The 22,446-nt window shown below is 60.4% G+C and overlaps 1 protein-coding gene across 8 annotated transcripts in view; it reads left to right on the top strand.

The window, feature by feature from the left end:
- The window catches only part of CASZ1 (castor zinc finger 1), a 140,071-nt gene extending 118,829 nt beyond the window's left edge, over positions 1-21,242 (top strand). For 5 of the 8 annotated variants that reach the window (XM_079142551.1, XM_079142547.1, XM_079142549.1 and 2 more), the window contains 16 exons: positions 704-1,538; positions 2,395-2,463; positions 3,998-4,088; positions 4,931-5,095; positions 6,048-6,220; positions 6,364-7,205; positions 9,349-9,484; positions 9,661-9,724; positions 10,790-10,944; positions 11,044-11,166; positions 11,928-12,272; positions 13,701-13,899; positions 14,603-14,774; positions 16,459-16,830; positions 17,373-17,669; positions 19,250-21,242. In XM_079142551.1, coding sequence (XP_078998677.1) covers positions 704-1,538; positions 2,395-2,463; positions 3,998-4,088; positions 4,931-5,095; positions 6,048-6,220; positions 6,364-7,205; positions 9,349-9,484; positions 9,661-9,724; positions 10,790-10,944; positions 11,044-11,166; positions 11,928-12,272; positions 13,701-13,899; positions 14,603-14,774; positions 16,459-16,830; positions 17,373-17,669; positions 19,250-20,346 — 5,135 coding nt within the window. In that variant the 3' untranslated portion in view covers positions 20,347-21,242. The remainder of the gene's footprint in view (positions 1-703; positions 1,539-2,394; positions 2,464-3,997; positions 4,089-4,930; positions 5,096-6,047; positions 6,221-6,363; positions 7,206-9,348; positions 9,485-9,660; positions 9,725-10,789; positions 10,945-11,043; positions 11,167-11,927; positions 12,273-13,700; positions 13,900-14,602; positions 14,775-16,458; positions 16,831-17,372; positions 17,670-19,249) is intronic. The other 3 variants (XM_079142550.1, XM_079142553.1, XM_079142552.1) reach the window with 3 other exon arrangements.
- The last annotated feature ends 1,204 nt before the right edge of the window (positions 21,243-22,446 follow it).

Here is a 22,446-nt window from a genome sequence, read left to right as displayed (position 1 = left end):
CCACTCCCACCTGCCCTGGTCCTTGCTCTTCGGGGTGATCCACTTTTGTGTACCCTGTGATGTAAATCTTGGCTGGAGGAAGGGCCCTATGCACAGACTCTGCCCTCTCGGTTCTATTGTTGGGGGGCAGCGGGGAGGCCAGGTCCTGAGGCATCTTGGAGCAAGCCCCTTATCAGCCAAGGAGATCCATTTGTGGAATTCAGGGAAGTTCCCCCTGCTGGGCTCACCCCAACCCCACCTAGAACATCTGTCTCAGCCCCTGGGATCTCTCCTGACTGTTCAGCCACCACCCACATCCCTACCTGTCCCTGTCCCTGTGACTACTGCCCCTGCCTCGGGAGGCAGGTTGGGATCTGGCCTTACTTCCAGTAAGATGACTTCTCTTTCATATTAGGCCAAGGCGAGAGAGTGGAGACATTTATGAAACTTTGTTTAATGTACTGAAAAGCCATCGGCCAGAACATTTAGGAAATTGATTTTCCTGGCATTGATGAACTCGTTTTATTTTACCCCAGTATTAATTACTTTTTTTTAAAACAAATTAATTTAAGAGTCGTAAAACCTAACAAGTGGGCCGAACGTCCATAGCTCATGTCCTGCTCTGCCCCTCCCCACCCAGGCCCCTCTCTGTGGTGGGGGCTCACGGTGGGGGGCCCTTCCTCCCCTGCTTCCTGCCAGAGGTGACCGCCCCTCCTCCCTGCAGGAGAGACCTCCTCACTAAGGGACTATGCCGCCTCCACCATGACTGAGTTTCTGGGCATGTTCGGCTATGACGACCAGAACACGAGGGACGAGCTGGCCAGGAAGATCAGCTTTGAGAAGCTGCATGCGGGCACCACCCCTGAGGCGGCCACCTCCTCCATGTTGCCCACCGCTGAGGACAACCTCAGCAAGCGGGCACGCTTCTCCAAGTACGAGGAGTATATCCGCAAGCTCAAGGCCGGCGAGCAGCTCTCCTGGCCAGCCCATGGCACCAAGGCTGAGGAGCGAGCGGGCAAGGAGGTGGTAGGCCCTCTGCCTGGCCTGCGACTGCCCAGCAACACCGCCCACCTGGAGACCAAGGCCACCATTTTACCCCTGCCATCCCACAGCAGTGTCCAGATGCAGAACCTGGTGGCCCGGGCCTCCAAGTATGATTTTTTCATCCAAAAACTGAAGACTGGTGAGAACCTGCGGCCTCAGAATGGGAGCACCTATAAGAAGCCGTCCAAGTATGACCTGGAGAACGTCAAGTACCTGCACCTCTTCAAACCCGGGGAAGGCAGCCCCGATATGGGTGGGGCCATCGCCTTCAAGACCGGCAAGGTGGGGCGCCCCTCCAAGTACGACGTCCGGGGCATCCAGAAGCCGGGCCCCACCAAGGTTCCGCCCACCCCCAGCCTGGCTCCTGCACCCCTCGCCAGTGTGCCCACTGCTCCCAGCGCCCCTGGGCCGGGGCCCGAGCCACCTGCTTCTTTGTCCTTCAACACTCCCGAGTACCTGAAGTCCACCTTCTCCAAAACAGACTCTATCACCACGGGGACCGTCTCCACTGTCAAGTAAGCACCCTGAGCCCTGGGCACCCAGACACATGCTTGCTTGACTCTTGCTCATGCTCACACACACGCAGTACCCACGCTCACTGCGTGCTCGCCCCACGCCCTCTCCGCTCCGGCTCGGTTCTTGGCCCTGCACCTCCACACCTCGCTGCGGATCCTCGCGTGCTCATGCACCCAGGTGCTGATGTTCACTGCATACTTGCCGACACCCCTGTTGGCTCCAGCTGGCTTCCTTTGCCTGCTACCCCCAGGGCTGACTGCAGGCTGGGGTGGGGGTGCTGGGGTCCCTGTGGTGGCTCTGATGCCCAGGTTCAGAGCCTGGGCCATGGAGGTAGCAGAAAGAAGTTCTTTTCAGCCTTAACCCAGGGACAGGGGACTGGCCCTGCTAGTAAAATGAAGGGTCCCTGAGGCTGAACAAGACCCTTCCCCAAAGCCCTTACCTGCACTCCACCCTGGTGGCGTGAACCCAGGCAGATCCAGGAAGCGCCCTGACTTGAGGCTGGTGTGCTGCGCTTCCTTCCCCTGTTCCTCCTGGGATGCCTGGTGCTCCTCAGCCCTGGCCTTCTGATTTTCCTTGTGTGCTGGGGTCCAGGCCCTGGCTCCAGAGACTTTCCAGCCAGACTCTAGGCCTGGCTGGGGCTCGGGTACAAACCTCCGGCCCCACTGCCTGGGTGACCCAGCCCTCCTTAGTTGGACTAACTGAACCTCTGCCAGGCTTCTGCCGAGGTACGTCCTTAGTCCCAGCCATGGGCCTCAGGCCTTCAGCCAAGGCGAGAAGGGCGAGGGCCGGGCCAGGGAGCTTCCCAGCAGCTCCTGCGCCTGCAGCTGATCGGCTACGTCCCGTGTGTCTCACCAGGAACGGATTGCCCACAGATAAACCGGCTGTCACCGAAGATGTAAACATTTACCAGAAATATATTGCCAGGTAGGCCCTGGGGAGGAGACGGTGTGGAGAGAAGGTGGGGGCCAGGAATGCCCGGGACTGTGGGACCCTCCCTGTGCTGTCTTCTCCCACCTTCACCCGCTTCTTCTCTAAACTCCCCATAGAGGCTGCCCCATGAGCCCACTTCAGACCTACCCCTTTGCTGTGGTTCAGGCCACACAATCTTAAGAAGCTTGTACCCCTAAGGCCAGGAAGTGGGAAGGGGCCCACAGCAAAGTCTGGCCATGGGTGAGTGCAGGGTCCCCCTCCACAGCTGGCCTCGGTTCAGCCCTCACTCTGAACCTCGGGTGGAATGCAGGCCACCATAGTTGTCAGGCTTGGGCAGGGGTATGGCTGGTTGTCCTCTCTGATATGGCCCCCTGGGCTGCCCAGGTGAGGCCTGACACCACCTGACTCCAGATCCATCCCTTCCATCCCAAAGGCAGCAGGATTGGCAACAAATTCCCCTATGTCGGTCTCCTCACAGCTGCTGCCTGGTGAGGCAGCACGTGGCAGGGGCTGTGCCCTGGTGGCATCTGTCTTCTGTGCTCTTCCAAGTTCCTCCCACCCTTCCCTGCCTCTCTGTCCCAGCGTCTTTCCCCTTTGCTCTCTTTGGTCTTCTCTCTATTACTGTTGCTGTCATTATTATTAGTGCCTCAGCAGATGGCCCTTTTGGCAACTTCAGCTTAAATATTTATTTGCAAGTGGTCCCCCCACACATGGCATGGGTTTCTTTCCCCTCCTGCACTCACATCATCCATAGAGGGGCACAGGCAGGCTGAGCAGAGCTTCTTCCCTGCCGCTGTCATGGTTTGCTCTCCCCAGGGCTGGCCATCACCAAGACTGAGAGCCACACCCCGGCGGTGTCAGTCTGGAGAGCGACTGGGTTTCCTGGAGACAGGCGGTGTGCAGGCAGCATGGGGCTCCTCCTAGCTGCACACTTGGCTGGAGAGCAAGCTCCCTGCCACGGGAAGCCAAACAGATGCTGTGCTTTAAAAATTCATAACTCTGGACTATTTCAAGTGTCAGGAAAAGCCCAGAACAGAGAGAGCCCTTTAACACCTCTGAGCAACAGAGCCCGGGCTGGCCCAGCCAGGGTCCCCTCCCTGGACAGAGCTGGGCATACTGCTGGTCAGGCAGCCAACTGCACGAAAGGCAGTTGGGCTGCTGTGGGGTCTCCAGGTGTCCTCCCCACCTCCCTGGCCTGTGTCTACTCTGGCTGTGGCTTGTGGCCTGCCCTGGCTTCTTCCTCCCCACCTGGGCGCCAGGCCTCTGCCTCACCTGCCACTCACCCTGGAAGATGCTGGCAAGCATGCATCCTGAGGGACCTGGGATTCCTGGCAGGCCCAGTCCCTGACCTGGCGTTCTCAGGCCTCTTCTGCTTCACCACTTGCCCTGTCACCAACCAGGCCTGCGGAAACCCAGCAGCACCTCTCTGGCACCTGGGCAGAGGTGGCTGCTCAGGTCTGGGGCCCTGGACGAGTGCTGCTGGGGCTTGGCACCCAGAAGGGGCCTGACCCATCGCTCATCTCTGCAGGTTCTCTGGCAGTCAGCACTGCGGCCACATCCACTGCGCCTACCAGTACCGCGAGCACTACCACTGCTTGGACCCCGAGTGCAACTACCAGGTACGGGCCACTGCTCCGGCCGGAAGGGGCAGCAGGCGCTTAGCACTCCATGGGTCACCTGAACTCACTCGGGCATGCAGCGAGTGTGGACCCCGGCCAGCCTGTGCCCATCCCTGGCTGCCTGTTGAGAAGCCACTGGCGAGGTCTGCAGCCATTGGCATCCTGCTGGTGGTGATGCCCACACAGCTTCACTGGGAGTCCAGTGTGGAGCACGGCCCATGCTGGTCAGCCTGCATACCTTAGCTCGCTGACTCTGCCCAGGGCCTTCTCTTTTTTGTTGTTTTTGTTTTTTGGTGCTGGGGATTGAACCCAGGGCCTTGTGCATGCGAGGTGAGCACTCTACCAACTGAGCTGTATCCCTAGGCCTTCCCAGGGCCTTCTAAGGCTGGCATTACTGTGCCACTTCAAGATGAAAAATGGAGGTTCAGATAGAATGTCACTATGTTCAAAGCCAGCACTTGCAAATGCAGAACTGGCGAAGAGGTGGCGTTGGACGGTGTGCACAGGCGGCTCCCTCTATCACCAGGTGTCCCTGCCTGGCGTTGCCCATAGCTTCACTGGGCAGAATATACTCTCATCTGAGTTCCTGCCCTCTGGGATCACCCTCTGCTTGGGCCTTGGCTGTTGGGAGCCTGGGGAGAGGCCAGGGGAGGGCCTGTGGCTTCTAGATTGTTGGAATCAATGCTGCTGTGGGAACTGGCTGGGTAGTCTGGGCTGCCCTGACCCCAAGCAGGGTTATCTTTATGGGGTGACCTGAGGGCCCTGGGGCCAGTCTCTGGTCCTGGCTCTCTTGGTGCATTGGGGGCGAGGGCTCTTGCCAGCTCAGTGCACTTTCCTGGCAGAGGTTCACGAGTAAGCAGGACGTGATCCGGCACTACAACATGCACAAGAAGCGTGACAACTCCCTGCAGCACGGCTTCATGCGCTTCAGCCCGCTGGACGACTGCAGCGTCTACTACCACGGCTGCCACCTCAATGGGAAGAGCACCCACTACCACTGCATGCAGGTGCCTGTTTCCCCTGGCCCTTACCCTGCCAAGCAGCTCTGGGACCCTGAAGCCCCCCTAGCTCAGGCCTTCCTCTAACCCCAACTGCCGTGGCTGTGGGCAGGGTCTCTGGGTGCGGGCAGAGATAGCTGGTGAGCCAAGGGTCACTGGGCATGCTGAGGGAGGCTCGGTGTGAGCAGTCTGGTGGCTGGGGCGGGGCCTTCCCCGTGGCCATACTTGGTGTGGGGGAAATTCAGTGAGCTGTTTATACAGACCGACATTTTTTAGGCTTTAACACCAAGAGCAGCATTGCAAATGATTCCTGAGGAGGTTTTTGTTTAATTCTTTGTTTTAATGCCACACTGAGTCTGGGCTTTTTCAAGGTGTCAAGCCCAGGAGGAATGACTTTGGGTTGCAAATAGCAGCCTCCTTGCCTCCCCCATATTTGTCAAGGGTTGTTGCGGCCTCTGTGCACAACCTGGGTGTGAGGAGGGGCCCCCCGGGCCTGAGACGGTGCAGACACTGGCACAGCCCAGCCTTCGCGGGTGCGCAGAGGCAGCTGGTTTTTACTCAATATGGCAACGTTGCCTGCCTGGCCCAGCTGCGGGCGGTGGGGGGGTCTATGCCCAGAAATCATCCACCAAGCAAGTCCCTGAGCTAAGGTGACTTCCAGGGCGCAGCCCTGGTCAACCCTGAGGACTGTAGAGGAAGGGCCACAGATGGGGATGCCAAATGCAGCGTCTGAAGAGCATGGCTTTCACCAGGGCCTAAAAGCGTGTGCGCTCTGAAGACGGCCCGACCCTCAGGCAGGGCCTGGTTGCTCCCTAGGGTTGGGGGTTGTTCGAGGTTTTGTGCCTCGGCCCAGGCACACCTGGGGAGTTTGAGATTAGAGTGTCAGCTGCCCTGAGGAGACCTGTGCCCAGCCACACCCAGCAACTCCAACCTCAGACCCCTGCCCTCCATTCCCGCTCAGGTGGGCTGCAACAAGGTGTACACGAGCACATCGGACGTGATGACCCACGAGAACTTCCACAAGAAAAACACCCAGCTCATCAATGACGGCTTCCAGCGCTTCCGAGCCACCGAGGACTGCGGCACGGCCGACTGCCAGTTCTACGGGCAGAAGACCACGCACTTCCACTGCAGGTGAGTTGGCCAGGCACCCTCGCCCCGGGCTGGAAGAGGGGCAGGGGATGGCCACTCGGGCTGATTTGGTGTCCAGCCTCAGTCTTCTGTCGGGGGGACTGTCCCCCGAGTGCCCCGTGACAGGCCCCCAATGTCCCATCCAGGCGTCCCGGTTGCACGTTCACCTTCAAGAACAAGTGTGACATCGAGAAGCACAAGAGCTACCACATCAAGGACGATGCCTACGCCAAGGACGGGTTCAAGAAGTTCTACAAGTACGAGGAGTGCAGGTACGAGGGCTGCGTGTACAGCAAGGCCACCAACCACTTCCACTGCATCCGCGCAGGCTGCGGCTTCACCTTCACCTCCACCAGCCAGATGACCTCGCACAAGCGCAAGCACGAGCGTCGGCACGTCCGCTCCTCAGGCGTGCTGGGGCTGCCGCCCTCACTGCTGGGCGCCAAGGACACAGAGCCCGAGGAGTCCAGCAACGACGACCTGGTCGACTTCTCTGCCCTGAGCAGCAAGAACTCCAGCCTGAGCGCCTCCCCCACCAGCCAGCAGTCCTCCGCGTCCCTGGCCACTGCCGCTGCCACCACTGAGGCTGCGCCCAGTGCCACCAAGCCTCCCAGCAGCAAGATCCCTGGGCTGATGCCCCAGGGCCTGCCTGGCTCCATCCCCCTGGCGCTGGCCCTCTCCAACTCAGGCCTGCCCACCACCGCACCCTACTTTCCCCTTCTTCCTGGCCGTGGAAGTACCTCCCTGCCTGTGGGCGCCCCTGGCCTCCTGGGTGCCATGTCATCTGGGGCAGCAGCCTCGGCAACCCCCGACACGCCTGCCCTGGTGGCCTCGGGAGCTGGAGATTCGGCCCTGGTGACTGCCACCTCTGTCCCCGTGCCCCCCGCCTCCATCATGGAGAGAATCTCTGCGAGCAAGGGCCTCATCTCACCCATGATGGCCAGACTGGCCGCAGCTGCCCTCAAGCCCTCTGCCACCTTTGACCCAGGTGAGCAGGCCAGGCCCTGCCCAGGAAGCGAGCACCTTCTGGGTCCCAGTGGCTCTGTCCCTGCACGCTGGTTGCAGAGCAGAGCAGGGGGGTACGGGGGAGCTGTCTGTCTAGGCCCTGCCCTCCAGTCTTGCACCCACTGTGCCCCCTCTCTGCCTGGCCTCTGCCTCCATCCTGCTTACTTCCTCCTCAGAGCCCTACATCCTGGCCCCCCTGCCCTGGAGTTCTCGCCTCTGTTTCTCCTGAGGTGGGAACAGTAGGCCCTCCCTCCTGGGGCTCCTGTGCATTCTGCTGGCTCACTGTGTCCTCATCTCCGGCATCACGGATGAGTCCTGAGGAGAGCTGTCCCAGGCCCCCCTCTTCTCTCGAGTCTCCTCCAGCTGACCTGGAGGGGGACAGGTCCAGCTCAGTGGCAAGGTGACTGCACCTCATACCTGGACAGCCCTCCAGGCCGAGGCACACCTCCCTAGCTCTCCCCCAGCAGAACCCACCTGCACTCTCCAGATGGCAGCCCCTTGCCAAGTGGCCGTCGGTTCTCAGCTGGCCGGTGTGCAGAGGCACTGGTTTGCAACGCGATTCATTAGGCAGGCGCCCTGGCCACGCGCCTGTGTGGGCACAGGCTGGAGCCAGGTCGCTGCTTCTGGTCTGGCCCTGGCTGGCTGCAGGCGGCCCTCCCTCCTCCTCCACTTGCTTCCTCGTTTCCCTGCTCCCTCCCTTCGCTTCCCCATTTGGGAACTCGGTTGTAGTTGAACCCTTGAGAAGGGCTCAGCTCCTGTCCAAGATGTGGCTCATTCGTTCATTCAACAACCCCTGGTGCTTGCTGGGTGCCCACCAAGGGCCAGCGCTGAGTGGGTGCTGGGGACACACAGGCAGAAGGAAGCAGAAGCTGAACCTCCCTGTGGTGCTGATGGAGCAGTGAGGTGGCCCATCCTGTCACACAGCCGAAAGTGACCAAGTTGAGACTGGGTCCTCAGCACCTTGGCTACCAGGCCCAGAAGCTCTGCTCCCATTTGAGACCATCTTGGAAACAGTCCCTTCGTCCCAGCCTGGGTTCTGCCTGCACCTTCGGAGGGTTCCAGTCCTGGATAGGGGGCCAGGCCTATTTTCCTGGGGACCGGGGACAAGTGACTGCAGGAGCTGTGAACTCCCGAGGGCTGAGAACTCTTTCAGGGCCCCGGTGGGGCACTCATTTCCCAGGTGGCAGTTTGGAGGCCGCACCTTCCACTCCCTGGCCACGCCCCTCCAGCCAGAGGCAGAGCCCTCCGAGGCCACACTGGGCTCGGTGGCCAAGCTGTCAAGTACTTTTTTTTCCTTATGAAAATCTCCTTCCCCCCAAAGAAAGGTCAGGCACAGGGGAGGGAGCCGTTTTCCTGTATTTTTAATAAAATGCCACTTGCAGTCCGTGAAGCAGCGCTGTCAGCTGTAGCGCCTTGGGGCAGATTAATATTTCAGTCACTTGGGGATTGTGGAGCAGGGCCCAGTGGACACCCTCCTGTCAGCAGCTTCTTTTGCCCCTGATCTGCTCGGCCTCCTGCTGCCTCTTCCCGCCCAGCGCCTCCTCAGACCCAGTCTGGCCAGGCCTTGAGCCCCTGCCCTGGATGGCTTGACGGGGCGAGGTCACACGGTTTGAACCACCGGGATTGGCCGTCAGCTCCGTAGCCCTGACACAGCAGATGCCCTCCCTGGGCATGCTCAGTGCAGGCGGGCTGTCGCCCCGGCAACAGCAGGCCAGGGACCAAGGAGGGGCCGCTCTGTCCAGATCTGCCACTTTCCCTCAGCATTAACAGAGTCTTTAATAAAAGCTTAAACGGCAGCCCCACAAATCGACTGTGACAGTTGGTGGAGAAACGAAGGCCCCCGCCCCCGCCCCAGCCCCCTCCCCAGCCTCCCGCCTTCTTCTCCAAGAGGCCCCGAGCCAGGACAACTTTGACATAATTTTGCAATAATTATCACTTGAAGAATTGCCACACAGGGGTAAGCGTCGCAAGCGATCACGTCAGCAGGGAGAATCGCTGACCAGCGGCTGGGCCTCCCCGCGCCCCTGGCCCACCAGGCCACTGCCCTCCTTTCGGGGGGGAACAGGGTTTGTGTCCATGTGAAGCCTGGGCCCCTCTGACCCCATCTTCCCTCCCTTCCCCTGCAGGAAGTGGGCAGCAGGCCACCCCCACCAGGTTCCCCCCAGCCCAGGTGAAGCAGGAGCCGGGTGAGAGCGCTGGCCCCCCAGGTCCCCTCGAGGCCTCCCAAGACCGCAGTCTAGACCTGACTGTGAAGGAGTCCAGGTGAGGCGCGGCTGGAGAGAGGAGGCCCTGACAGCACCCTGGGCTGGACCCTGGGGCCACCTCCTGCCAGGCAGCTGCAGCAGGCAGGGCTGCAATGTCAGTGGGGCTGGAAGGGGTGGGCCTCTGGGTTCGGCCCAGAGCCGTCTGAGCTGAGAGCCCCTCGGTTTGTGTTCTAGTAATGAATCAAATGGCCACGCAGCCCCGGCAAATTCATCTCTTTTATCCTCGCTTATGAATAAGGTAAGAACCATCCATCACACGCCTCCTGCTCCCCCACCCCAAGAAATTAAAGCTGTGCTGGGGGTGGGGGTGTGTTTGTTTTTTAATGTTTTCCCTCTAATAAGATGAGTTTGTACCATTTAAATTTTGAGGCCATTTTTCATCGAATATAATTTCAGAGCCACTGCTTACAAATTAATTTAATGAACTGGCTGAAGAAATATATTCCAGCCTCTGACACCTTTTTTTTCCCTTCAGATGGAGGGCTCCAAAAGCTTTTCTGGAGCCCTCTAACTTCTCTCGCCCTTAGTTATTAATGTTATTTATTTATTTTATATATTTTTTGTTTGTTTAAAAAGGGGTCGGGGAGGGGGGACTAAAGTGGGAGCAGAGCATCAATTTCCACTTTTCGGGTTGAGTAATGGTCTCGGACGCCTTCCGGAGAGGTCGCTCTGGAATATTTATTTTAAATAATGCAGGGTCTTTGTAAATTATACATCATCTCAAATATATTTTTCCCCTTCACATGATAAATTTGACTGCAGCAAGATTAATTTGGTCACTGTACACAGTGATGGGGCTGAAGAGGGAGCTGGCCTGGGCCGGACCTCACGGGGCGGGTCCCAGCTGGGCACTTGGCGTGGCAGAAACCTGTGCCCCGGCACCCGCTTGCTCTCTTGCTCTTGTCCCTCCTCTGGCCACTGCCCCCTGCACACCCTCCTCCTTCCCGGGGAGCCTTCGGGCTGACTCCCCTTCCCAGGAGCAGCAGCCGCAGAGAGCCTGTCTGCCCTCACCCCATGAGTCTCCCTCCCTCCCCGCTCCTCCTTTGTGCGCCTTCCCTTGTTCTCAGGGAATTCATAGGGGCTCCCCCATCCCTCCTCCTCCTGCGCTTCCTTTGAAAACCCTTCTGGCAGGAAAATAACCAGGGAGCCACGAAGTCTGGCGAGAGATGGCCACAGCTCGCACCCTGAGTGAGCAGTGGCCCCAGCGGCTGGGGATTGCTCGAAGAGCCCAGGGGCCTGCCTCTTCTGGGCCTCTTCGTCTGTCCTGAGGTCCCTGGCTCCAGGCTCGCCCTCTTCTTCACAGATGTCTCAGGGCAACCCCAGCCTCGGAAGCCTGCTAAACATCAAGACAGAAGCAGAGGGGAGCCCCGCTGCGGAGTCCTCGCCCTTCCTGGGCAAGGCGGTGAAGGCCCTGGTTCAGGAGAAGCTGTCAGAGCCCTGGAAAGTGTACCTCCGCAGGTGAGGAGCCACCTGGGGCCAGGAGGGAGGGAGGCCTGCCGGTGGCCAGCAGCTCACTCTGACTGGAGCCTCCTCTACCCTGCTGGCTCCTCTGGATAGGTTTGGTACCAAGGACTTCTGTGATGCCCAGTGTGACTTCCTCCACAAGGCGCACTTCCACTGCGTGGTGGAGGAGTGTGGCGCACTCTTCAGCACCCTGGACGGGGCCATCAAACATGCAAAGTGAGTGGGGTCTCTACTCAGGGCTGGGGGCGCTGGGGACCCCACAGACTGTAGCAGTTCTCACCAGACCACAGAAGTGGCTGGCTTCTCAGAAGGACCTGCCCGAAGAGGGATGGGCTTCCGGTCCTCCTTCCACACACTCAACCCCCAGCCAGCTGTGTCCAGCGAGCCCTGCCTGGGCCCCACCGAGGCCCTGGCACCAGCTGCTCCATGTCTGTGGGCCTGGCAGCCTGCCCCAGGTGCCCCTGCAGAGTGGCCAGGGTAGAGACCCAGGGCAAAGGCCTTCCCATCCACTGTGACATCTTGAGTCCCTTTGACCCAGAACAGCAGAATGCATCTGTGACTCCCATGGAGTCAAAAGCCGTGAGCCCAGCCACCACTTGTAACTGAACCCGCAACCCGTAATGTTCACGACAGCCGCGCCTGAGCCTCTCTCACCATGTGGGCGTCTTGTCCCGCTGCTGGCCTGCTCTCACACATACACCTGATGGGAGGGACCACCTGGGACAGAGGCAGGTCACAGAGAGGAAGACGGAGTGAGGGCTGAGTCCAGAACTAGGGCACAGCAGTCTGTCCTCACATCTTCCTGTCTGGGCAGGACCACAGGAGACCTTGCTGAGGACGAGGTCCCTATGCTGGGCCTCTGGTCTTGTGATGGGGTCACACCAGGCACAGCTCCTGTGCAGGGCAGCAAGGGAGGGGCTGGCTGCCAGTGGGTCCTCTCAGCTCCCACCTGACATGCCCTCTCCTGCCTCTTCCAGCTTCCACTTCCGGACAGAGGGCGGAGCAGCGAAAGGAAGCACAGAGGCTTCCTTCCCAGCCTCTGCTGCGGAGACCAAGCCTCCCCTGGCAGCCTCGCCCCCTCCGGCACCTCCTGGCACTGCAGTCCCAGGGACCTCTCTGGAGGGACCTGCTCCCAGCCCGGCCTCAGCCTCGGTGCCCTCCACCCCCACCCTGCTCGCCTGGAAGCAGCTGGCTTCCACCATACCCCAGATGCCTCAGATTCCCGCATCAGTGCCTCACCTGCCCGCCTCACCCTTGGCGACGACCTCTCTAGAGAATGCCAAGCCCCAGGTCAAACCCGGATTCCTCCAGTTCCAGGAGAAGTGAGTCCCTCGATGAGCCGGGCGCCCCGTCCCCACGCGTCTTGGGAGTGGGTGTAGCGAGGGCAGCAAGGAGGCCCTGCTCCTCAGCGTGCAGAGTTAACACTGGCTGCCCCCGACCTTTGGGACATGGCCTCTGGGCCACGTCTTTCTAGCCAAAGATGCTGTGCTTGTGCCTCACTGCCTGTCCCCAGCAGCCAGCGGGTTGGGGGTGGTCCCCAGGACCATCTGGGACAGGCTGGGAGTGGACCCTCAGGTTTCCTGGCCCAAGACCAGGTCTCCCTTGCTGGCCTTCTCTGTGGCTGCACCTGCTGCGACTGCAGGGCGGGGGATGTTGTGGGTGGGGGCAGTGACTAGGCCCCCTGCAGGCCTGCACCCACCTGCACAGTGGCCAGAGCCTTAGGTGGAAGGAACCTTTCTCACTGAGTGGTGGTGGCTTCTTGCGGCGAGAACGGTGACTTTGTATCGTAATGTGTGCGGCTTCCTGTTCTCAATAAAAGTAATAAATTGGATTATTTATACCACCTGAGTGGCAGCTGTCCTCCCTCTCTGAGCACCTGGGGCTGGGCCGTGGTTTGGAAGGGGACAGACTCCTCTCTGCCCCTCCCCCTCCTCCCTTCCCCGCTTCCCCTCCCAGACGTGGTGCCCTCCTAGCTCCCTGTGCGCTGTCCGTTCTCACAGGCTGCACTCCTTGGGCACCATCCAAAGCTGGAGCCCCACATCCTCTGCAGCTCTCTGCAGCACGGGAAGCGGGGCTCCCAGATAGTCCCTGCTCCGTGGCCCCTCTGCCCTCCCAAGCAGGCCAGCCATAGGGGATCGGCCCACACTCCCACCCGCCCAGCGCACCATCCCTTACCACTCCCCTGGCTCCTAGGTCTCTAAGCAGGTGGGCAGAGGCCTCGGCTGACCCTGGGGAGTGCCAGCAGCCGTGAGCCTCAGCGGCCCTGACACGTTCCCACCTGCTGAGGTCCATGGTGCACCACTCCCGGTAGGGCCACCCACCCATCTGCAGCCTGTCAGTCAACCCATCCAAGTCAGTGCCGTGCCATGCCAGCCAGGCCCTCGATGGCATTCCGCCAGGGCTGGCAGCACCATCCCTTATGTTCATTTCCAAGAAGTTATTGCAGCCATCCTTATCTATAATCCCGAGGTGTGGCCGTGGAAACTACGTGTCCCAGCATGCAACGCTCTGGGCACCCTGCATATTGCAATCCCTGTGCACCAGGCAGAGCTCCTAAAAGGAGGCAGGGATGCATGCTGGGATCTGTAGTCTCTAGTTGAGGTGTCCTGCTGAACAGGAGGGCAACCTGGGGGCATTCCTCTCGATGTGCCACTGGTGACAGGAGTGAGCCCCGACACGAGCAAAGTTGGGACACCAGCAGGGAGGGCTCGGGAACACCAATGACCTTCTGGGCTGTGGTTTCCTTGCAGCGACCCTTGCCTCGCGACGGACTGCAAGTACGCCAACAAGTTCCACTTCCATTGTCTCTTTGGGAACTGCAAGTACGTCTGCAAGACCTCCGGCAAGGCTGAGTCCCACTGCCTGGACCACATCAACCCCAACAACAGCCTGGTGAACGTGCGAGACCAGTTTGCTTACTACTCCCTGCAGTGTCTCTGCCCCAACCAGGTCAGCACAGCGGGTGGCTCAGCTGCTGGGGCAGGGGAGCCACAGGGCCTGGGACAAACTCCTCCTGGCAGAGACTCTGCTTTTCACACCCTTTTTAAGTTGGCTTCCACCAGACTCTGGAAAGGACACTGTCAGCCCCTAGGCCCCTGGGGGCCCCTGGGCAGGGGTCCAGATTGATGCTAAGTTGGTAAGATCTGTCATTTTAGTCCTAACCCCTAGTGGCAACTAAACACTATGCTGCTGCTGTGCACTTAACATCACTTGCCCATTTTGGAATTGGCTATTCACCTTTCTCCAGAGACATAATTTCTAAATTGGCCCACTGGATAGATAAAGAGAACTGTCCATGCCCAGACAGGAAGAGCAGATCAAATTCACTGTTAAGGCCCATCCCCAAGATAGGCACTGCCTAAAGACTCAGAGCTGAGGTCTGGGTATGCAAAAAAGACTGGTTGGGTAGATTAGTGATGCCTGCCTAGGTCTGGCCATGTAGGGAAGAGAGCTAGGATAAATTAGTAGTGTCTGCCTAGGCCTGGGCATACAGGGAAGAGGGCTAGGATAGATTAGTGATGTCCGCTCTGGGTGGCATTGGAAGATTGCATTTTCTGATTCTGAACATGGAAGAACACATAGGAAAGGGCCTGCCACAGCCCAGTCTCAGGACAGTCCCTGCCTGTCCTGATCTTCCTGTGCCTCCCTGCAGCACTGTGAGTTCCGGATGCGTGGACACTACCACTGCCTCCGGACCGGCTGCTACTTCGTCACCAACATCACCACCAAGCTGCCCTGGCACATAAAGAAGCATGAGAAAGCTGAGCGACGGGCAGCCAATGGATTCAAATACTTCACCAAGCGCGAGGAGTGCGGCAGGCTAGGTACTAAGCCGGGCTGGGTAGGGACTTCCAGCAGGTGCAGGGCAGTGGCTGTCCAATTCATAAGGGGTCAAAACCCAGACAGCCCAGGAAAGACGGGAGGCTGACTCTGGCCACCTCTCCACCCACACGGGATGCCCTGGCGCCTCACTGCCAGCATCCAGGGCTCAGCTTGGTTCTTTCTCCCTTTCCAGAGGACACGCGGGTGAGTGAGGGGTTCTAGAAACCCCTGCCCTGGACCTCTTTCCATTGCTCCAACTATAGGGTTTTGTCTCAAATTAGCCATTGTTTTGTTGTTGTTGTTGTTTTTAGATGTTGATAGACCTTTATTTTATCTATTTATTGATATGTGGTGCTGAGACTCAAACCCAGTGCCTCACACCTGCCAGGCAAGCGCTCCACCACTGAGCCCCAGCCCCAGCCCCAAGCCACTGTTTGCTCATTCATTCAGCAGTAATTGACTGAGAAACAGCCATGTGCTAGTGCTGTTGCGGGGGGGACGGGTGGGGACGGTGGCGGCTCAGCTTTTGAGTGTCTGGTGTGTGTTGGCACTGAGCTTGTTGCTGGGATCCTGGTGGCGACGTTGTGGGCTCCGCTGGAGAATCTGTGCGTGGCAGCGTACTCAGGAAGGAGGTGGCCATGGGTCTGGGAAGAAGAGGCCACCGACAGCCCTGAGCATGGCAGCAGAGGCCGCAGGGCTGACCTTGCTGCTGAGGATCTGAGCCTATAGGGAACAGGGCCTCCTGCTGGGCATGCCTGTAGGGATTGGGGCTCTCGGGGTGGCAGGCAGAGGGCAAAGCCCGTCCTCCTGCCTCAGGATGAGCCACGTGTTTATGGGCCTATAGATATGGCTGAAGGACGGGCAGGAGAAGGTGTCGGCATGGACACCTGGGCTGTGGGCTGGAGCGGCTGTGGCCTGGTCATGGCTGTGGGGTCTGATCGCAGGAGGAGCATGCAGTCAGCCCTTCCACAGGGAAGGGCAAAATACTCCATCAACTGCCAGAAAAGAGAGGAAACAAATCTTTTCCTCAAGTATTAATTCAAAACGGATTCATGGCCAGGAGAGGGCTGGTAACCATGGAGGCAGGTGTCAACACTGGAGGTCTGTGTAGTGCTGGGCTCACTTTACAGATGTCAGGGTGTTCTGAAGTTGCCATTATTTACTCAACTTTTGGTGTTTTTGGTGGTAGCTGGGGCCAAACAAAGCTGGGGGATGATATAAGACACCCGGGCAGCTAGGTGCCATGGTGACAGGCAGGCCTTCACCTGCCCTCAGCGGACGGGGCTGCGACCCCACCTGCTCTGTTTGTTCTCAGCCCAAAGCAAAGGAGAGACATGGGGGCAGAGGGAGGCCCAGGTCCTAGAGAAGGTGTGGGGACAGATGGCATGCTGGGGACAGGGTTCCTTGCCCTGGAGCTGTGGGCCTCACAGTGTGTGGGCAGGGAATAGGGCCAGCCTTCCATGTGCCTCTGTGCTGGGCCAGAAGAGAGGCCCAGGGTTTGGACAGCCAGGTAGCCTTGGACTTCCTGTAGGTGGCTGATCACAAGCCTTCCTCAGGGAAATGCACTCTAGATACCAATGCCATCTGCCTTGTCGGCCACGCCCCCTGTGCCCAGAGCAGTGCCCAGCGCACACTGGCCACGAGCGCTGGCTGGGGAGGCTCATGCAGGTGGGGCCATGTCCACAGGCTGCAAGTACAACCAGGTGAACAGCCACTTCCACTGCATCCGGGAGGGCTGCCAGTTCTCCTTCCTCCTGAAGCACCAGATGACCTCCCACGCCCGGAAGCACATGCGGAGGGTGCTCGGGAGAAACTTCGACCGTGTGCCCCCGTGCCAGGTGAGGCTCCAGCGGGCGGGTGGGCAGCCCTGCCCTGAGCAAGGGCAGCAACTTCCTCAGCACCCTGCTTCCTTCCAGGGCGCCCCCAGCCTGGTGGACGCCGAGACCGACGAGGGCGTGGACTACCCCGGCTGCAGCCCAGGCGCTGCCTCCTCCGAGTCCTCCACCATGGATCGCAGCTGCTCCAGCACCCCTGTGGGCAACGAGAGCACCGCGGCAGGTGAGGGCGGGACCCCTGCCCCAGGCTGGCCCTGCCGCGTCCATCTTGGACAGAAGGTTCCTAAGGTCCGAGAAGGACAGGCTGGTGTGCAGCAGACAGCTGGTGTGTGGGACGTGGGCGCTGAGGCCACCTGCCAGCCTGCCACCTCCCCAGCACTCTGTCCTTGGCTCCGGTTTCCAGGAGGAGACCCTGGGCGGGTCCTCCAGCTGCAGAGAAGGCAGGGCAGCTCCAGCTGTGGGGCGGCCGGGGCCCAGGCCTCCTCCTGCGCGCCCCCCCTCAGGCCCCTGCCCCGCCGGCAGCCTGGGCCCTGGGTCCCCGAGTCAGGCTCTCCTGCAGCCCACCATGACCTCTGCTGCCCCACGGCCCCGCCCGCCGCTTTCCTGCCCGTGTCCCCTCTGTGGCTCCGCTCTCTGCTCCTCTGTCCACCTTGTCACATCACATGCTCCTACCATCAGGTTTCTCATTTTGGTTCTTTTGTTTGTTCTTTGTTTTGGTTTTCTTTTTTTTTTTTTTTTTTTTCTGCTTTTCTCCACCCTCTCCAGGCTGCCCGGCTCCTCCTCCTCCTCCTCTTCCTCCTCCTGCTGCGGCTGGTGACGAGGCTGCCCGAGGGGCTGCGCAGGCCCCGCTGGCTGCACCCTTCCCGGCCGGGCTCCGGCCGCCCCTCCCCGCCCTCCCATGCCTCTTCTCTCCGTCCTGTCTCTCACACTCTCTGCTCAGTGCCACTCTGGGCGCCGGTCGCGGCCTGGCCCACCCCATCAGCAGCCCGCCCAGCTTCCCGCCTGTCACTGCCACTCCAACTCCAATAAAAAGTGACGTCCCCCTAGTTCAGGATGCCGCAGGTAACTCGCACACACTCCTCACCAGTATGGGTCGCCCCGCCCGGTAGTTGAGACTGTGGTCCAGAACCTGACCCCTATCTGTGGCCAGTTCAGCCAAGGACAGGGCCACCCTGGATCCCTGATGGCCAGGCACTACTGAGACCAGAAAGCCTGGCTCCTGTCCTAAAGATGGCTCCTGTGGCTCCTCCCAGACCTGAGCCTCTGCCAGGGATTCGCCCCTCCTCAGCAGCCCGTCAGGCTCATGCGGGCTGCTCAGTGTGACCTCACCTTGGCCTGGGCAGAGCAGCACCTGCCCCTGTGGCTCTCGGGTGTCAGGCTTCTGCGTAGACTCAGGGGGTCTTGATCTGGCCTACGCCCCACCAGCCCCCTGAAGCTGAGCCAGGAGCAGAACTCGGGGGCCTCAGGCCTCGGGCTATGCTCAGCTCTAGGAGCAGTTCCTGCCCCAACTCCACATCCAGGGTCCCACAGGGAGGGTCTGCCTGGCCCTGTCCCTTCCATCCATTATTGCCTCGCGGTACCTGAGCATGGCTCTGCCAGGCCCTGGGGTGGTGGCGATGAGCACTGGGGTTCTGCCGCTGGGAGCTGCTGCCCTTGACTTCAGGCCCCAGCCTGAGACCCTCCCTCGGCCCCTGCCTGGTGCCCCACCCCATTCCAGCCCTTGGCTTCTCTTCATCTGCCAAGGGTGGGGGACTGGGCCTGTTCTCCAAATCAGCAAGGCAGCTATGTGGTGACAGCGGTGGCCGGGCATTCTGACAGGCTCAGGAGGGCCACGGCCCTCGGCCATCACAGGGAGCAGCCTGGAGGATGCCCACTCTGCTGGGGCTGGGCCTTGGGTCCCTTATTTCTGGGAAGCGCCGCCTCCTGCCCATGCAGCCGTGGGTGCCTCCTGGAAAGGGGTCAGACAGCGAGCCCTTGGCGGGGCCTCTAGGTCCTACAGCAGTTCGGGCCAGCCCGGGCACTTGACTGGGGGCCTGTCCTCCCGCTAAGCCATTGCTCCAGTCCTGGCCCAGCGAGGAGACTCTGAGCAGGGGGGTTGGGCGTCTTCTTGGAATTTAGTCCCTGAGGCCTAGCCCCTGAGGCCCACTAGGGGCAGAAACCCCCAGACCTTGAAGAACCTTCTGGTACCGAGGAGGAGGTTACAGCCTGGGGCATCTGGCATCCCCACTGTGAGTAGGCAGTTCCCCCTGTGCAGACAGCCAGGCAGCTGGGGAACTGGTTAGCCGGCGGGAAAGGAGCCGGCCTGTCCCTTATTAGAGGCAGGCCGGTGATGGCGCCCTGGCCCCCCTCCAACGTGGGTAATTACACTCTGCGACCTAGATTCCCCCTTCAGCTTCAATTAGCACCAGGACGTGTCCTCACTTCCTGCCCAAACTGGCCAGGAAGCAGCTGCCACATCCCAGCAAAGCTGGTTGGTCGGCCACCTGGGGATGCCTGTGTGGTCATCTGCAGGCCTGGGTGACAAGGGGAAGCCTGGAACTCCCCTGCTGTTCTGGGGTGGGGAGAGGCACCCTGGCCCTGTGTGAGTGTGACCCTGGCAGAAGAGGCAGCCTTCTACACTGACCGCCTGTGCCCCTTCCCAGGGAACACCATCTCCATGCCCACAGCCTCGGGGGCCAAAAAGCGCTTTTGGATCATCGAGGACATGTCGCCCTTCGGCAAACGGCGGAAGACGGCCTCCTCGCGCAAGATGCTGGACGAGGGCATGATGCTGGAGGGCTTCCGGCGCTTTGACCTCTACGAGGACTGCAAGGACACGGCCTGCCAGTTCTCCCTCAAGGTCACCCACTACCACTGCACGCGTGAGAACTGCGGCTACAAGTTCTGCGGGCGCACGCACATGTACAAGCACGCGCAGCACCACGACCGCGTGGACAACCTGGTGCTGGACGACTTCAAGCGCTTCAAGGCCTCGCTCAGCTGCCACTTCGCCGACTGCCCCTTCTCGGGCACCAGCACGCACTTCCACTGCCTGCGCTGCCGCTTCCGCTGCACCGACAGCACCAAGGTCACGGCGCACCGCAAGCACCACGGCAAGCAGGACGTGATCAGCGCGGCCGGCTTCTGCCAGTTCAGCTCGAGCGCAGACTGCGCGGTGCCGGACTGCAAGTACAAGCTCAAGTGCTCGCACTTCCACTGCACCTACCCCGGCTGCCGCCACACGGTCGTGGGCATGTCGCAGATGGACTCGCACAAGCGCAAGCACGAGAAGCAGGAGCGCGGCGAGCCGCCCGCCGCCTCGCCCGGCGCGCCCGGCAGCCTGGACGGCTCGCTCACGCTGGGCGCCGAGCCCGGGGGCTCCCTGCTCTTCCTGCAGACGGCCGCCGCCGGCCTGGGCCTGGCGCTGGGCGACGCCGGCGACCCCGGCCCGCCCGACGCCGGCGCCGGGCCGCGGGAGGCTCCAGCTGCGTCCGCTGCGGCCGCGGGCGCCGGGGAGTCCTCGCAGGAGGACGAGGAGGAGGAGCTGGAGCTGCAGGAGGAGGCCGAGGACGACGAGGACGACGACGAGGACGAGGACGACGACGAGGACGACGACGAGGACGACGACGACGAGGACCTGCGCACCGACTCGGAGGAGTCGCTGCCCGAGGCGGCGGCCGAGGAGGGCGCGGGCGCGCGGACCCCGGCGCTGGCGGCCCTGGGCGCGCCCGGGCCCGCGCCCGCCGCCGCGTCGCCCTAGCGCGCCCGCCTGCGGGTGGCCGTGGCCTGGCCGCCCCCGCGGCTTTAAGCAGCGTATTTGCCCGTGAAGCCCCGTCAGAGCCCCGCGGCCGCCGCCCGGCGCCAAGGGAGGGGCGCCGCCCGCCCCGCAGGTGCTTCCGGACCGAGTCCGGCTCAGGACAGAGGCGGGGACCCTCCGGTGCCCGGGCCGCCCCGCCCCGCCCGGGACGCGAGGCCCAGCGGCCGGAGGACGAGGCTGCCCGACGACCCTGTGCGGCGGTCGTCGGGGATCTTCAGGGAATAGCAGGTGCTCTGGCCCCGGCGAGCGAGGGCAGGGCCCGCGGGGCGCAGACCCCGCCGCCAGCGCTCCTCGCCCGCCAGCGGGACTCCCCTTTGCTCAGGACCGGGGCGGGCGCTGGGGGCCACTGGGACTCCCAACCCGGCCACCGGGGGCGGGGCCGGCACCTGTGGCATCTGGCAGGGCCCCCCCCTAATGCAGCTAAGACCTACCCCTCGCCCCGGGGAGGGCGGGCAGCACTGCGACGCCGCAGGGACGTCGTCGAGGAAATCCCAAGGTAGCAGCAGGGAGCGTCTCTGCGGCTGCCCCGCCAGACCTGGGGCCAGGCGCCGCATCTGCCCTCGCCCCCGGGCTGCGGTCTGTGGTCAGGTCTGTCCCAGCGCCCCCACCCCCACCCCCACCCCATCCCGGTTAAAAACAAAGGCTGTGTCCCAACCCAAATGAAGCTGATGGGGGACTAGGGTGTCAGCCACCCTGGTGGTGCAAACAGGAAGGATGCGACCGTTTTGGGCTTTAATATTCAAAATGGAAAAAAATACAAGAAAGTTGTACAGTATTTTTCCTGTAAAGGTTATTATTCTACGTAGAGTGAAAGAAAGGAAAAAAAAAAAAAAAAGAAAGCAAAAGCAGGCAGGCCGGTGGCGGCCGAGGTTGGAGAGCTGGGTGCAATTTCTCCTGCGGGACTGTTTAGCTTTTATTTTAGAGGCCTTAACAGTTTGAGGCTGTCTGTCTTCACACTAGCACTGACGGGAGCTGCGTGATTCCAACTTTTAACTTGAATTTTGTAAACAAGAAAAAAGAACTTACTGTTGATACAAGTTTGTAGTTAATTTAACATTTGAGTTTTTCTCTATTGTTGATGCGTGTGGCTTTGCAGGGCTTCTTTCCTGTTGTTCCAGTTTGTTTTATTTTGTTCGGGATGCTTCTTGCTGGTGCAGCCCACCCAGATTCAGCCCCCTTTAAGGAACCCCTCCCCTGGAGGTTCTGAGGCTGTCAGCCCAGCACAGGGCTGATTGGCAGGCACACACCTGGCCGGGCCCCTCTGGTCCCCAGGCAGCCTGGCTCCCAGCTCTGCACTCCAGGGCCCCAGCTGCTGTCAGGCTGGGGCGAGAGAACAGGCCCAGCAGGCGTTAGAGGGGTGGGGTAGAGTCTGTCACCCCAAAGGGCTCCAAGGGCAGTGACTTGCTTTTTCCTGTGTGTGTGTGTGTGTGTGTGTGTGTGCGCGCGCGCGCGTGCGGGCGTGCTCGGGCGTGCTGTCTCCTCTAGACTGCCCACAGCTAGAAAGCCAGGACCCTCTGAGCTGGAGAGGGAGCAGGGGAGGCGCATCAGACGTGCACCTGATTCAACAGGAAGTCGATTGAGTCTGAACAGCCCCTGCCACAGCCTCCTGAGCCCGTGGGCACCACGTGCTGCTGCCGAGCATTTGCCCGACTCTGACCTCCACAGGACCCTGTCTGTGGAAAGAGTTGTAAAGGAAAAAGCGAAACGAAACAAAAACACAAACGTGTTTCAATGTAGCAAAATCCAACAAAAAAAGAAAGAAAAGAAAAAAGAAGACGCCCACAGTGCGAAGTCTAGCCTTCTGTAACCTTCATGTTGCACACTAGGACTATAAGCCATTGCTAGCTCATTTTGAATTTAAATGTGTAATTTTTGTTTTATTTTCTTTCTGTGGGGAAAAATGATGCTTGATCCACCAATGCTCTTTTTAATGTTTTATAACTATGTATGTGTATATATATAAATATAAAGTAATATGTATGCACATATGTGTGTATATATCTATATGTATATACATATATAGATATATAGAGATATATAGAG

This window comes from Sciurus vulgaris (genome assembly GCF_902686455.1).
Source record: "Sciurus vulgaris genome assembly, chromosome: 1".
NCBI lineage: Eukaryota > Metazoa > Chordata > Mammalia > Rodentia > Sciuridae > Sciurus > Sciurus vulgaris.
Note: the sequence above shows the minus strand (reverse complement) of the source record. Positions and strands in the feature narration are given on the sequence as shown.